A 14430-nucleotide genomic window follows, 5' to 3' on the forward strand; every position below is an offset into this window, starting at 1 on the left:
TTTATTGCACCCAGATTGTTTGACACATGCATTGTAACTGTGCACTTATATTTTAGCAGCCGGATAAACCGCATTGTAAATCTTAAGAGCTGCACAGTTGGACATAGTTGGGAAATATATTGTAACAAAATGATAAAATGAATTATTTGCATTCAAGTGAATGAAAACTTTAAGTCATATGATAAAGTATCGTATTATTCCTCTTATTATTACATAATTCTTGTAAATATTATTAATTTTAATAGCTTGTAAACAAAATATTCGAAAAATCATATGACAGCAGAATATTAAACTGCAATATTTGCATTTCTGAACAAAATATCTTTCAGTAAGCTTCGCTCTTTATTTCCCAAATGATATTCATAATCAATTAAATACCCCGGTTCGATATGAAGTAATTCATTTCTTTAGGTCAAACATTGACTCGTATTCTGGCTATAGGTTAAACATATTTCGCTGTTAAACATTTTTGCCTTTCTGGCATTCTACGGACAGACCCCGCAATTTTTGCCTTGTAAGCTTTAACCGTCCCAGATACCAAACCTAACCTGTCCAACATAATATCTGGGTTCCCAACAGTTTTGGGGGCCTTTGCCCATGTCTGTGTCTCCTTGCTGACGCCGACAATTTCGACCACAACTATGTAGAGCTCGTAATAATAATAAAAAAGATCGGGCAAGTCTCTTTGTATGCACGCTCATTTGTTTTTCTTTTTTTTTTTGTTCACATAAAACTACGGTCCGCTGTTGTCGCCCCTATATAAATATATATATATATATATTTGTGTGTGTGTGGAGCATGCATTTATTTCGAGTGTCAAGTTCAAGGAAATTGCAGAGCTGTCGTTTTGCAAACGTGTTAATGCAACAGAAATTTCCATTTGGTTGCATTTGGAATTTTGTTGGGCAATTGATTGAATGAACTTGTCCAGGTATCACTTTTGCGTGAGAAACAATAGCCTTGACCGACCAGGTCGACCATCGACCAGGTTGATAAATCATATTACTAACCACATATTGGGTCGTCGACAAGAAATTTTAGCCCATAAACTTGTCTTTATAGCGAAACGAGTGTAAACTGAGTGAGCATTTCTCTTACATGGAAATCTAATAAGACATATGCATATACAAAAGATATATATACACTATTTTTATACTTTTTAAGATCTCATGTCGGAAAACATATTCAAACACATTGAAAATATAAAACTTAAATAATTGCGAAAAAAGCTGCTTCTGAACAAGTGTTAAATACTTGTGTTAAAAACTAGTGTTAAAAACGAGTTTTGAACATGAGTGTAGGAAAACGAATGTTAGAAAACCAGTATTAGAAAACAAGTGTTAGAAAAAGTGGACTTTAAAACGAGTGTGGGAAAGCCAGAGCTTTAAGCTGAGTGTTATATAAAGCCAGTGTTAGTAAAGTAGCGTTCGAAAACGTGTGCTTTAAGACGAGTGTTAACAAATTAGTGCTAGAAAACGTAGGTTAGAAAACGCGTGCTCTAAAACGAGTGTTAGAAAACTAGTATTAGAAAACGTGTGCTTTTAAACGAGTGTTAGCAAACGTGTTGGAAAACGAGAACTTTAAATTGAATGTTATAGAGCAAGTGTTGGTAAAGTAGGGAAGTGCTTTAAGACGAGTGTTAACAAATTACTGTTAGAAAACGTACGTTAGATAACGTGTGCTCTAAAGCGAGTGTTAGAAATCGAGTGTTGGAAAACGAGTGTTATAGAACAAGTGTTAGTAAAGTAGCGTTTGAAAACGTGTGCTTTTAAATGAGTGCTAACAAATTAGTGTTAGAAAACGTGTTAGAAAACGAGTCCCAAATAAGCCTTCTTTGCACAAACTCTCAGATATTTTTGAATAGCTCTAGATATCTGGCACATTTTTGTTATTACACTTACTAACTTGAATATATCTGGGCTTCGATTTATATATCTTTTAAGCGAAACAAGCTAAAAAGATCATTTTATTATAATATGATAATTTCATTTGCCCATCTCCATGTGAAATATATCTAACTGGAAGAAGAATTGTGCTCAATTTCTCATCATTATAAATAGTTTTAGGCACAGAATTGTTTTTTTCGCGGGTCACTTTCAAAATGTGTTTATCGAGCTGCATTTTTCTCGTACATATTCCAGATATTGAGTGCAATTGCTTTACGGGTTAACTATGCCACACCCACACACACACCCACACACACACACACGCACACGCACAACATACACCTGCCACATGCACTGTGAATTTTATTTTTGATCTTCGTCTGCGTTTTCTCGTCTTATTTCAGCTTCGTTTTTTTTTCTTCCATTTTATTATTTTCTGGCTTACCACACGGCGTAGTTCTTCTTCTTCTTTTTTCAAAATATTGTTGGATAGTTTTTTTTTAATTTGAATTTGAATTGTTTATGTTTAACGTTCCGATTTCGTGATTTACACGTCATGTGCATATTTTGTTAGCAGATGGTTTGATCTCGATTTCTCGGAACTCCCCGCTTTAGTTGGATGCGTTTCTGATTGGCTTTGAACTGTTCTGATTGGAAAGGCGTTGAGTGCAGCAGCCAAATTGCACACAATTATTTATTGGCATTTCAAATAGTTTTCATTTAGATGGTAAATTTTTGCAGGCACGAACATTTGACACTAATTTGCCAAACATTAAACTCAATTTTTTTGTACAAAATTTTTCTGCTATTTTTTTTTGGAAACATGCGTGCAACATGTGTGCGGTTTATTTGTTGGGTTCTTGCCTTTTGTATTTTGTGTTTCATCTTCAAGTGAAAAACATGGTCCATAAATTGTTTGATTTGACTTGAACTAAACGCAAATTATGTCAATTCTATAAATAAACGCATGCTAAACAAATTAAGGATGTTTATAACGTTCATTTTTACGGTACAGATGTCGCCAAGCCAATTGCCAATTTTGGCCTGGATAGGCCAATTGCAAAATATTTGCCATATGCATGCGGAACATGTTTCGGTCAGCCAAGATATTAACGAGCAATGCGTTTGTTTAATGTGCACTTCGAGTGCCTGGAGGTCGAAGGCATCACAAAATAGGTTTATGTGCTCCGCAATTCGAGGAACATAACAACTGCAGCATGACTTTAATGTACTCGATGAATCAAACTACAAATAATAGCTGCCCGATTGAGTTCTTGAATATATCATGTTATTCAAATACTTTACTTTCGATTTGAACAAAAAGTTGGAGGCAGGTTTGAATTTTGAGATTGGGCTTACTTGGTGCCAGACAGATATTTTGAAATATATTGATAAAAATAGTAATGAAACGAAGTGATCTTGGATTAGTTGAACTTTAATTTGTTCAATATTTGAATGAATGCATATTTAAAATTCAAATTTTTAGAGGTATACATGAAATTCGAATGATTATTATTAATATTATTGGTACTATTATTGTCATTGTCATTAGTGTGATCATTACTATAATTATTAGCATTATTTTTATTATTATTTTTTATTATTATTATTATTATTATTTATTATTATTATTATTATTATTATTATTATTATTATTATTATTATTATTATTATTATTATTATTATTACTATTATTATTATTATTTTTATTATTATTATTATCATTATTACTATTATTATTATTGTTATTATTATTATTATTACTATTATTATTATTATTATTATTATTATTATTATTATTATTATTCTAATTTTTCTTATAATTGTCAGTAATTTGATTGCTATTATCAATATTAATATTGTCAGTTTATTATTAATATTTTTATTACTATTATTATTATCATTATTATTATTCATTGTTCTTATTCTTTATTCTTTCTATTATCATTCTTTTTATTATTATCATTACACCTAATATTCCTTTTATTAGAGTGATTAGTATTACTAATTATTAATAATATTATTAATGGTATTATCATTGTTATTGTTATTTTTTTTTCGATTTATTATTATTCATTATATTCATATTCTTTAATTTTTTGTTTAAGAACCTAAGCCCTAAGATTCTCACCCTCAACTGCAGCTGACTGTACTTAGATATCATATCTTATGAGCTCGTCATCTTTTACTTTGGGCAACTGTATTCTGGATAGTTTTCGAACATGACCCAAAGCAATTTAACCGAATCATAAATCTTATGTTGAGTTTTATATATTTTGTTTTGTGCAAAATTAATTTTTGAATGTTATTTGTATTGGGAATTGTGTTTTGGTAGCTGCGTCGGGCTACATACTTATTTACACTGAGCGCATCAATGACCGTGTTCTATGCGGCCCCTCCACACTTGAACCCGGGCCCTGCCCCGGGCCGGGGCAGCTGCTGTTGCAAGTGTGGACTGGGCAACAATGGAACATGGCAACAATATATATATATATATATATATGTAGAAGATTATCTCATTGCAAACGGAAATTGTGCAATTAAAGCAAACATTTAATTTTCGCTCTGCTCCGTCTTGTGCCGCACTTGCCGCACTTGCCACACGCATCTTGGCGGCATGCACCCGCTTATTGTTATGACTAATGGCTAAATTGGGAAGGAATAACTAACGTGCATCGGGCATAGAATGCCAGAGACCATTAAGTGTGCGATTTCGTCGGATCAGTTACACGCGCTGCTCCTAATTGAAGACTGCAACTAAAAATAGTTGCACAAACAATTAACTATGCCCCATTAACTATGCATATCCTTGAGATTCTTGCAGCATTACGATATGTTTTCCAAATTGTTTTAAACAGTTCGGACTGGAAACAAGAGTTTTTATGCTGTGGCATAACTTTTCACAAAGTTCTGGTTCAGCCTAAGCTCATATTTTCTATATTTTAGAAGTAGAATCACATGAAAGTTGGAACCTTTTTGAGTATATGCCCGATTCAAGCTACTCAGACTAATGTTTTTATAATGTATCAAAATTCGGACTTTCAGAAACAGATTCATGCTGATCAAGAATATACATGGGCTCCTTTCGACAACATTTAAATACCCTCTCCAAGGGAATAAACAATATTATGCTCCACTCCAGATCTGTCATTCTCACTTAAACGAAGAGCACTCCGTTTCTTCTAAGGAAAACCTCAATAGTATTGAATTTGGAATTGGGACATTCGGTTCACATCAGTTGACATGCTGCTAGGTCTGCAAATCTGTGGAACTCAATTGAGAATGATGGCCCGCTAATCAATGGCAATCGAGGCTCGTTCTCTTTTTGCGCGAAATTCAATTAGTTGTAGATCGTGTGGCATATAGATGGAAATCGTCTAAATATATTAATTGATGGTCTAATTTCAGGAATGCAACACAACGCTGTGCGACTGCAAGGGCATCAAGGGACGCATGGGCGATCTTGGCTTGAAGGGCGTGCCCGGACGTGAGGGCGCGCCCGGCGATATGGGTCCGTTTGGACCGCCCGGACGTTTCGGCGAGAAGGGTGATTTCGGCGAATACGGCGAACAGGGCGAAAAGGGACATCGGGTAAGTTCCAGTGCACAATTCCTCATACGCCTAATACGAGCGATTCCTTTCGATTGACAGGGTGATGCTGGACCGCAGGGCGAGACTGGTTTTCCGGGCGCACGCGTAAGTATTCCCGAAGACTTTTAATTGTGCCATTTCGTTGCAATTCACACTTTGCAGGGCTTTCCCGGCGACGATGGCACTCCCGGACCGCGCGGCATCGATGGCTGCGACGGTCGTCCCGGTGCCCAGGGCGATGCAGGTAAGCCGGGTGAAAATGGTGCTCGTGGACCCATGGGCAAGCCCGGTTCCCCTGGCTCCCCTGGTGATGCCGGCGAGGGCGGCATCAACTCCAAGGGCACCAAGGGTAATCGCGGTGAGCTCGGACCAGATGGCACCGATGGTCAGCCGGGTTTTGGCGGCGCAACCGGACACAAGGGCGACATTGGCTTCGCCGGCATTGAGGGCAGAAAGGGCGAACAGGGTCCTCAGGGCTACAAGGGTGAAATGGGCGTGCCTGAGAGCTATCCCATGCTGCAGGGCGTCATGGGCGACAAGGGTGAGCCCGGCGAGGGTGAACCCGGTGCTCTGCGCTACGATGAAACCCTGAAGGGCTACAAAGGCTATGCTGGGCCACGTGGTGAGCGCGGACCACCCGGCATATTCGGCGAGCCGGGACAATTTGGACGCGATGGCTTGCCAGGCATCCGAGGCGACCACGGCGAGCGCGGCGACCGTGGCAAGCCCGGTCGTGATGGTCCCCAAGGCGGACCCGGCGATAAGGGCGTTAAAGGCGCTCCGGGCTACAATGGTGACGATGGTGAAGACGGCCGGCCGGGTGAGCGCGGCGAGGACGGCTTCGATGGCATGCCTGGTATTCAGGGTCCCGTCGGACCACCCGGTATTTACGACCCCACCTTGGATAGGTCGCTGCCCGGTCCGATTGGACCGCAGGGTGACATCGGACCCGTTGGAAACCCCGGCTTGAATGGCATTCCCGGCAAGCAAGGACGTCGCGGCCCTCAGGGTCCGCCAGGCCCGCCTGGAGATGAAGGTCTCAGTGGCAACCGTGGTCCACCCGGACGCAGCGAGAAAGGCGAGGAGGGTGACTACGGCCTGATGGGTCCACCCGGCCCACAAGGTGCACCCGGCGTGGCTGGTCCTCCGGGTCGTACTGGCTACCAAGGCAGCCCAGGCCTCAACCTGTACGGACCAAAAGGTCAAGCTGGCCAAAACGGAATTCCCGGCGTCGATGGCTATCGTGGCGATCGTGGAGATGTCGGCTTGCCCGGTGACAAGGGCTTGCCAGGTGAAGGTTTGAACATTGTTGGACCACCCGGCTCTCAGGGTCCGCCCGGAAGACGTGGCAGACCCGGTATTGACGGTCGTCCCGGCCTGCGAGGATTCCCCGGTGACAAGGGTATACGAGGCGATGACTGTGGCGTCTGCCATGCCGGACCGCGTGGCCTCAAGGGCCTCATGGGCGATGCTGGCTATCCGGGCGAGCACGGTGCACGCGGCATGAGCGGCATCACTGGCGCACGCGGACCCAAGGGTATCAGGGGTAAGCCTGGCTTGCGAGGATTTAAGGGCATGAAGGGCTCAGCCGGTATTCCCGGTGAGGTGGGTCGCCCCGGCAAGCAAGGTCCACCCGGCAAAATCGAGTACAGCGGCAGCCAAAAGGTGACGGAAAAAGGCGACGATGGCGACAATGGACGACGCGGCGAACAAGGTGCCCAGGGTGACAGGGGCGAGGATGGATGGAACGGCATAAGCGGAGCCAAGGGTGAACCGGGTCTTCGTGGAGACTTCGGTGACGCGGGCCGACCCGGCTTAGACGGTGCACCAGGTATCAATGGCCGCGACGGTAAACCAGGTGCTCCACCAACCACACCCAAGTTCTATTTAACCGGTGAGCCCGGCTACAATGGCAAAAAGTAAGTTACTTTCTTGAATAATCACTGGCGTAACTCTTAACTGTGACATGCCTTCTATTCTAGGGGCGCTCCTGGTGATGTGGGCAGTGTCGGTCTTAAGGGTGACAAGGGTGAGCCACATCCCGGCGAAATAATTGAGAACCGTGGCGAGCCTGGAGATGTTGGCTATCCCGGCGAGCCTGGCTTCCGCGGACCAAAGGGCGAGGCTGGCGAGCCCGGCCTTAAAGGCATAATGGGCGATATGGGCATTCCCGGCGAAGTCTTCGTGGGACCACCTGGAGCCAAGGGCTATAAGGGCGAGAATGGCGACTATGGACTACATGGCCTGCCTGGTAAGCCTGGTAGAGACGGTGAGCCCGGCCTGCCTGGCGTGACCGGCGCCAAAGGATTCCGTGGTGAGCCTGGCCAATATATTCTGCCTGGAGAGATCGGCGTATCTGGCCGACCAGGTATCAAGGGCATAATTGGTGACGAGGGACCAATCGGCTATCCCGGTCCCAGGGGCCGACCCGGACCGAAGGGAAGCAAGGGCGTGACAGGTGATGACGGTTTGATGGGCCTGAAAGGTCTGCCTGGCAACAAGGGACAGCGTGGCGACATTGTGGTTGGACCTCCTGGCCGACAGGGTGAGCCTGGTCGCTCGGGCAGCGTGGCCCTGCACGGTGTTAAGGGCCAAAAGGGTGAGGTCGGCTACCCCGGACAATTCGGCCAGAATGGCGCCAAAGGCAGCATTGGATACCCAGGACGCGCCGGACGAGTTGGCGATCCAGGTCCAGCTGGCTACCCCGGCGAACCGGGTCCCTCTGGTCTGGCTGGCATTCCCGGCGAACAGGGTGATCGCGGCGACATTGGATTTGATGGACGAACTGGCGATCTGGGCCCTCGCGGCGCAGTCGGTGATTTTGGACTTAAAGGTTTATATTGTCTTCCCTTTCTCCATGCTCCTGAAAGGCTAAATGTCTGGTCTCTGCTTTATAGGTCTTACCGGAGACATCGGACCTTTCGGCTACCCCGGTGTGCCTGGCATGCCCGGCATCAAGGGCGAGCAAGGTGATCAGGGTGTGTCGGGACGTCGCGGTGCCAAGGGTGTGTCCGCCTACAGCGGCATCAAGGGTGATCAGGGTGATGCCGGCTGGCAGGGCCCACCTGGTTTCAATGGAGCACCCGGCTTCAAGGGTGAGCGTGGTGCACCAGGTGATTCACTGCCCGCTTCAGATGGTCTGCAGGGCTTTAAGGGCGAGGTTGGTGCGCCCGGTCGCAACGGATTACCCGGCTTGCATGGCTTGAAGGGAGCACGCGGAGAGATTGGATTCTTTGGCCAGCCTGGCATGATCGGTGATCAAGGCGATGATGGTGTCCCTGGTTACCCCGGTCGCCATGGTGCTGCCGGACTCAAGGGCGAAGCTGGTCAAGTCGGACCCATGGGCTCACCCGGTGATTTTGGAGATATCGGCGATGTTGGCTACCCAGGCGCCCCAGGATTACAGGGCGACGAAGGACTGCCTGGTGAATATGGTCCAAGCGGCAATACGGGTGAAACCGGCGAAAGGGGTGACATCGGTGATGTTGGTGAGGTCCTCTACCTGGGCAACATAGAAGATACCCGCGGTGAGACCGGAGATCATGGACTAGCAGGCGAGACAGGCCCGACGGGAGAGCCCGGCATGGTCGGTGCCGCTGGCTACCGTGGTGCACGTGGACAGCCCGGCGATATCGGGTTCGGTGGTCAGCCTGGATTTGATGGCCAGCCAGGACCTAAGGGCATACAGGGCGACAAGGGCTTGCGGGGCGTTCCCGGTGCAAGGCTCGTTGCCGAACGCGGTGACGAAGGTGACCAAGGCTATGATGGGCTTGCCGGACGTCCCGGTCGCTACGGCCAGAAGGGAGCACCCGGTGAACAGGGCGAATATGGACTAAACGGCGCGATCGGTCCCCAGGGTCCGGTGCGCATCGGTCCCGCCGGTCCACCCGGCGATTTTGGCTATCCCGGACCACCCGGACGCAATGGACTGCACGGCCTGACTGGACCAAAGGGCGAGCGCGGCAATACCGGCCGAAAGGGCGAACAGGGTGAAGCTGGCTTTGCCATCTGGGGCAGACAAGGTGACACAGGCGACCGAGGTGAGCAGGGTGCACTCGGCTATGATGGCGCCAAGGGCGAACAAGGCTTCAGCGGACGTCCAGGCCGCACCGGTTTCATTGGCCCGCGCGGACCACGCGGCCCAACTGGCGACGCCGGCTGGAGCGGTATCGACGGCGTCGACGGTCTGTCCGGCCAAAAGGGTGAAGCTGGTGTCACCTACTCCTACACGTATGCCCGTCCCGGCGATCGTGGCGAGCCCGGCCTGGATGGCTTCAAGGGTGAGCAGGGCGACATTGGTGCACCCGGTCTCCTGGGTGCCATCGGTCTGCGCGGCGTTGCCGGATATCGTGGTGATGCGGGCGAGATGGGCTACCAAGGTCCGGACGGCATTCAGGGCCAACGCGGCGACATGGGTGCAATTGGCTTGACTGGACGCGTCGGCGCTCAAGGCCAGACCGGTGCGCCGGGTGACCCGGCGCCACCGCCGCCGCCGCCCAAGAGCCGCGGCTTCATTTTTACCCGGCACTCGCAGTCCGTACAGATACCCGTCTGCCCGGCCAATACGAACATGCTGTGGGAGGGCTACTCGCTCTCCGGCAATGTAGCCAGCAGTCGCGCCGTCGGCCAAGATCTCGGCCAGTCCGGCTCCTGTCTGATGCGCTTCACCACGATGCCGTACATGTTCTGCGACTTCAACAACGTCTGCAACTATGCCCAGAACAACGACGACAGTTTGTGGCTGTCCACCGCGGAGCCCATGCCCATGTCCATGACGCCGATTCAGTCCAGAGACCTCATGAAGTACATTTCCCGGTAAGCACCGCCAGACTTCCACCAGACCTGTCCCTTGACCTATCCCAATAATCTATCTATGCCTGCAGCTGCGTCGTGTGCGAGACCTCAACTCGAGTCATTGCCCTGCACTCGCAGTCCATGTCCATACCCGACTGTCCTGGCGGCTGGGAGGAAATGTGGAGCGGCTACAGTTACTATATGGTGAGGATTTGTACTTGAGTTGGGTGAGAGACTAATCCCTATTGCTTGCTCGACACAGACTACCATGGATAACACGGGCGGCATTGGCCAAAATCTGGTCTCGCCCGGCTCCTGCTTGGAGGAGTTCCGTTCCAATCCCGTCATCGAGTGCCATGGCCATGGACGCTGCAATTACTACGATGCGCTGGCCTCCTTCTGGCTGGCCGTTATCGAGCAGCAGGATCAGTTTGTGCAGCCGCGCCAGCAAACGCTCAAGGCCGACCAAACCAGCAAGATTAGCAGGTAAGCGGATCTTCCGGCGCAGGGAACAAGGATCACACTACTATACTGCTTTCCTTGCAGATGCACTGTGTGTCGTCGTCGTGGCGACAGCTTCTTCACAGTCAAACGGACTTCCTCAACATACAGCTCCGGCTCCGGCTCCGGCTCGGGCTCGAGCTCTTGGTCGTCGTCGTCTTCGGCAGGAGCCAGAGCGCCAGCGCCTTCCCCCTACTCCAGCTGGTCGGGTGGCTATCCGAGCATCGATTACCGTACGGCACCGCAAATAGTACGTCAGCCGCAGCCGCAGCCACCGCCGGCCAACTACAACCGTCAGCCCAACTATCGGAACCCCTATCAATACGCCGGCACGCGCCAATATCGTCGGCGTCCGCGCGACGACACCTACGCTCCTTAGATGCACAGCTCCGTTTACGTACTAAGTAGCAGTTAAATAATAAATAATTAAGTCTAAGTCGCTAACACAAATAGAAACCCCTTCCCCCTCTCTATAAAGCCCCAAGATCTGTGTTTGGGATGCAATCTAATCTAATCTAATGTCGAAACAAAAGTGAGCAAAAATACCAACAAATAATATTTCTAGTGTAGAGCGAGGCGAGAGAACAACAACAACTTCCACTGTCATAATCCACTGCCCCCCCACCCCCCACACAACATGATGTAATCCAGCTCTTGAATTTTCCTCTAAAGGATTACAGCTTAACACAACACACAACGCGAAACAAAACCCAGTTTTTGATAAATAAAAATTTACACATCATAAAAGTAATGCCATCAATTTTGATTGTTTTATCTGATGTCAATTTTAATTTTAAACAATTTTAATTTTAATATTTTGATTAAAATTAATCAAAAAAGGGGTCTTCAAATGAATTAGGTAAATTATTTTCCAATTTCAGGGTAAACCTTTTATCAGCTTTACCTTGTCTGGAAGCTATTGAACTTTGAACTTTTACCTGGCAAATCAGGTCTAAGATTTCACAAAGAAACACATTTTGCACGCTTTGAATTTTGAAAAATTATATATTTATTAATTTTAACAAAAATATCCTATGCCCATTCATATACTTGCCGAAATTTAGAATCTAGTTTTTCTAATTTTTACGAAAATAATTCTAAACTGTTTTCAAAACTTTTATTAATTTTTACTTAGAGCGTGACATTTGAATCCTTTCTAGCGACTTCTCCTAGACTGCAAGCCTCCAGCCTTCCTACCTTAATTTGTGCTCCGAATTGATTGATTCTCATCACATTAATTTGCATTATTTATTCAAATAAACATGTTCGTTAAATGTATGGCAAATAATAATAGAATGCGAAAATAGTCAAATTTAAAAATAGATATTGATTACGCTGTGAATCAATCGCAAAAAGGATAGGCCCTCACATATATTTGCTATTAACAAGTATTTGTATTATTTGTTATAAACTATATGAAATAAGAGTGCATAGTTTGAAGTGTTCAATGACAAGTCAATTGGCCCGATGCCCGCCACAATTTGTGGCAACTGAAAGACATGCGAACATTATCATTATTTATACTATATATAGCTTGCTTGGGGCGAATTTGTGGGTGACACCGTTTAAGGATAAACAAGGATATACACATAAGTATTTACGTAACGCAGAGACAAAACAGTTTTAGTTAAATCTAAATATCCACGTGTGCAGCTTTCCAGTTTTCGTTTTAATATGTTTTTTTGTTTGTTTTAATGCTTCTGTTTTTTTTTGGTGTTCTTCTAGTTGTTCAGCAGTTGTCGGCGCCTCCGCTCGGTACTATTATTTAACAAAGTCGGGATTCTCCTGCACGTTCTCGGTGAACTGCAGCTGATTGTCGATTATTTGGAATAGGACCTCCGGCGCCGGAAAGCGTCCGGTTTGGATTTTCGACCAAACGGGCACATCGTTCAATGTTATCTCAAAGGCGCCCGACGAGATTAGCTGTCCCTCGATCATGTTGCCCAAAAAGAATATCATCATACAGGCATAGATCTTGTTGCCCTGCAGATGATTCCACCAGCCCGGCGTGTTCAGGCCCAGGCAGGTGAACGGACTCACAGATGTCACCACAGACACAATGATGATTATTTTCAGTGCGAATATCAGCTTGGACAGATAGTAATTCATGCCGGGCGGATCATAGTTGGCGCCATGAATCTGTATCTGTGGGTACTTCTCGCCCAGGATATTCACATAGTCCTCGAAGGCCTTGCGATAGCCGCACGAGTAACTGCGGCAAAAACAGGTACATAAGCAAATAGAAACATGACACATTATTGCGATAACGGCGGCAGCCACTAACTAATTTACACCTACCAATAAAGAAATGTCATCGTTGGCGCAACGCTCTGTCCAAATTTGGTGGCCGGTATTTCCTTGCCGCCCTCAATGGCCAGTGCATAGCAGGCGCACAGGCAGAGTACAAGCAATGCCAGATTTCTGCCATTTGTTGATTCCATTTTGATGGTTTATTTCGTTATAATTTCAGTCGCAAAACCAGCTGGGCAAAGAAATCGGCAGCAGCAAGCGAAAGAAATTTATCTTTATATCTTCTTCCAAAATTGCCATTCAGCGGTGTGTGTAAATTTATCGATATTTTGGTATGATGCATACAATATATTGCTATCGATATTCACGGACTAAGCTTACAACAATTTTCATATAAATAGACATATATAATATATATAGAGTTTCGAAATAAGCAACATGAACGCTGTTTACCTGATCGTAATACTTACTCTATTCAAAGCCTTTCCACAGCACTCTACGCCAATGACTTCGCTGAGAGTGTGAGGTATCGTCATGCAGACTGAACGTGTACGGCGCCGGCTGTGCCGAACAGCTGTTGTGACATAACCTGCGTCTATTCAAAATGCTGCGCCGTGTAAATAACAATAATGAAATTAAATAAATGTGTATTAAATATTGTATTTTAAACAATTGCAGATATTACCCGCGGCGCGACTGTCGCTGCAGCTGACAAAACCTGCAGTTACAGCAACCCGTTCGAGCAGCTACAGCGTCTATGAGCCGGACTACCTCGAGGTACTTATCAAATATAATTATAGTTATTTAATATTGTTACTCAATTGTATGCACATTTTAGTCACTCAAGCCCAAGTTCCCGCAATACGAGAGCCTTAATGTGCAAATCAAAGGCTACGATTATCCGCTGCTCGAGAGCTATCAACGTTTCCTGCACAGCGTGGCCGAGTATCTGGATCTGGATGTCTCCGATTGCTATGCTCTGCCCCCGCAGCAGACCCAAGTGCAACGGCTGCGGCCCAACTCCACGGTCATTGAGTCCGAGTACAAGCTGACCACCTACGAACGCAATCTGCAGCTGTGCAATGTGGATGCACCGATCTATCCGCAATTTCTGCGCATTGCACAAGCGGCGCTGCCCGAGGGCGTTCACCTGTCCGTTTCGGAGCACACGGATGAGCTTGAGGAGCGTCGCTATGTGCCTGACAGGGATCTGCTCGATCTGAAGGCGGAACTGGAGCGCATGGGCGGCGCCACACCCACAAAGAAAAAATAACAAAAACCATTGTCATTTGGCATATGGACAAACATTAAAAATCTAGTTTATTTTTATTATTGAATTAATCTGTATAGAGTAAAAAGTGAAGTGTCTAAAACAAACTTTCCTATTTAAAGCTTTGCGCTAACTGGA

The 14430-nt window shown here is 46.2% G+C and overlaps 3 protein-coding genes across 3 annotated transcripts in view; 2 read left to right on the forward strand and 1 right to left on the reverse strand.

Moving 5' to 3' along the window:
• The window catches only part of LOC115758597 (collagen alpha-1(IV) chain), a 19992-nt gene extending 8482 nt beyond the window's left edge, over nucleotides 1–11510 (forward strand). The window contains exons 3-10 of the mRNA XM_030699319.1: nucleotides 5295–5477; nucleotides 5538–5582; nucleotides 5640–7396; nucleotides 7460–8310; nucleotides 8375–10292; nucleotides 10361–10475; nucleotides 10534–10757; nucleotides 10818–11510. Of these exons, the coding sequence (XP_030555179.1) occupies nucleotides 5295–5477; nucleotides 5538–5582; nucleotides 5640–7396; nucleotides 7460–8310; nucleotides 8375–10292; nucleotides 10361–10475; nucleotides 10534–10757; nucleotides 10818–11151 (5427 nt within the window). The 3' untranslated portion in view covers nucleotides 11152–11510. The remainder of the gene's footprint in view (nucleotides 1–5294; nucleotides 5478–5537; nucleotides 5583–5639; nucleotides 7397–7459; nucleotides 8311–8374; nucleotides 10293–10360; nucleotides 10476–10533; nucleotides 10758–10817) is intronic.
• A 306-nt stretch (nucleotides 11511–11816) lies between these two features.
• LOC115758487 (thioredoxin reductase-like selenoprotein T homolog CG3887) lies at nucleotides 11817–13425 on the reverse strand. The gene is made up of 2 exons (XM_030699166.1): nucleotides 13071–13425; nucleotides 11817–12984 (listed from the first exon to the last, which is right to left on the reverse strand). The coding sequence occupies exons 1-2, from the start codon at nucleotides 13211–13213 to the stop codon at nucleotides 12534–12536; spliced, it is 594 nt and encodes a 197-aa protein (XP_030555026.1). The 5' UTR covers nucleotides 13214–13425; the 3' UTR covers nucleotides 11817–12533.
• A 120-nt stretch (nucleotides 13426–13545) lies between these two features.
• LOC115758488 (39S ribosomal protein L48, mitochondrial) lies at nucleotides 13546–14309 on the forward strand. Its single transcript, XM_030699167.1, has 3 exons — nucleotides 13546–13638; nucleotides 13701–13799; nucleotides 13861–14309. Exons 1-3 carry the CDS (start codon nucleotides 13627–13629, stop codon nucleotides 14293–14295), a joined length of 546 nt encoding a protein of 181 aa, XP_030555027.1. The 5' UTR covers nucleotides 13546–13626; the 3' UTR covers nucleotides 14296–14309.
• The last annotated feature ends 121 nt before the right edge of the window (nucleotides 14310–14430 follow it).

This window comes from Drosophila novamexicana, unplaced genomic scaffold (assembly GCF_003285875.2).
Source record: "Drosophila novamexicana strain 15010-1031.04,08,12 unplaced genomic scaffold, DnovRS2.1 tig00000193-arrow-pilon, whole genome shotgun sequence".
Lineage (NCBI taxonomy): Eukaryota > Metazoa > Arthropoda > Insecta > Diptera > Drosophilidae > Drosophila > Drosophila novamexicana.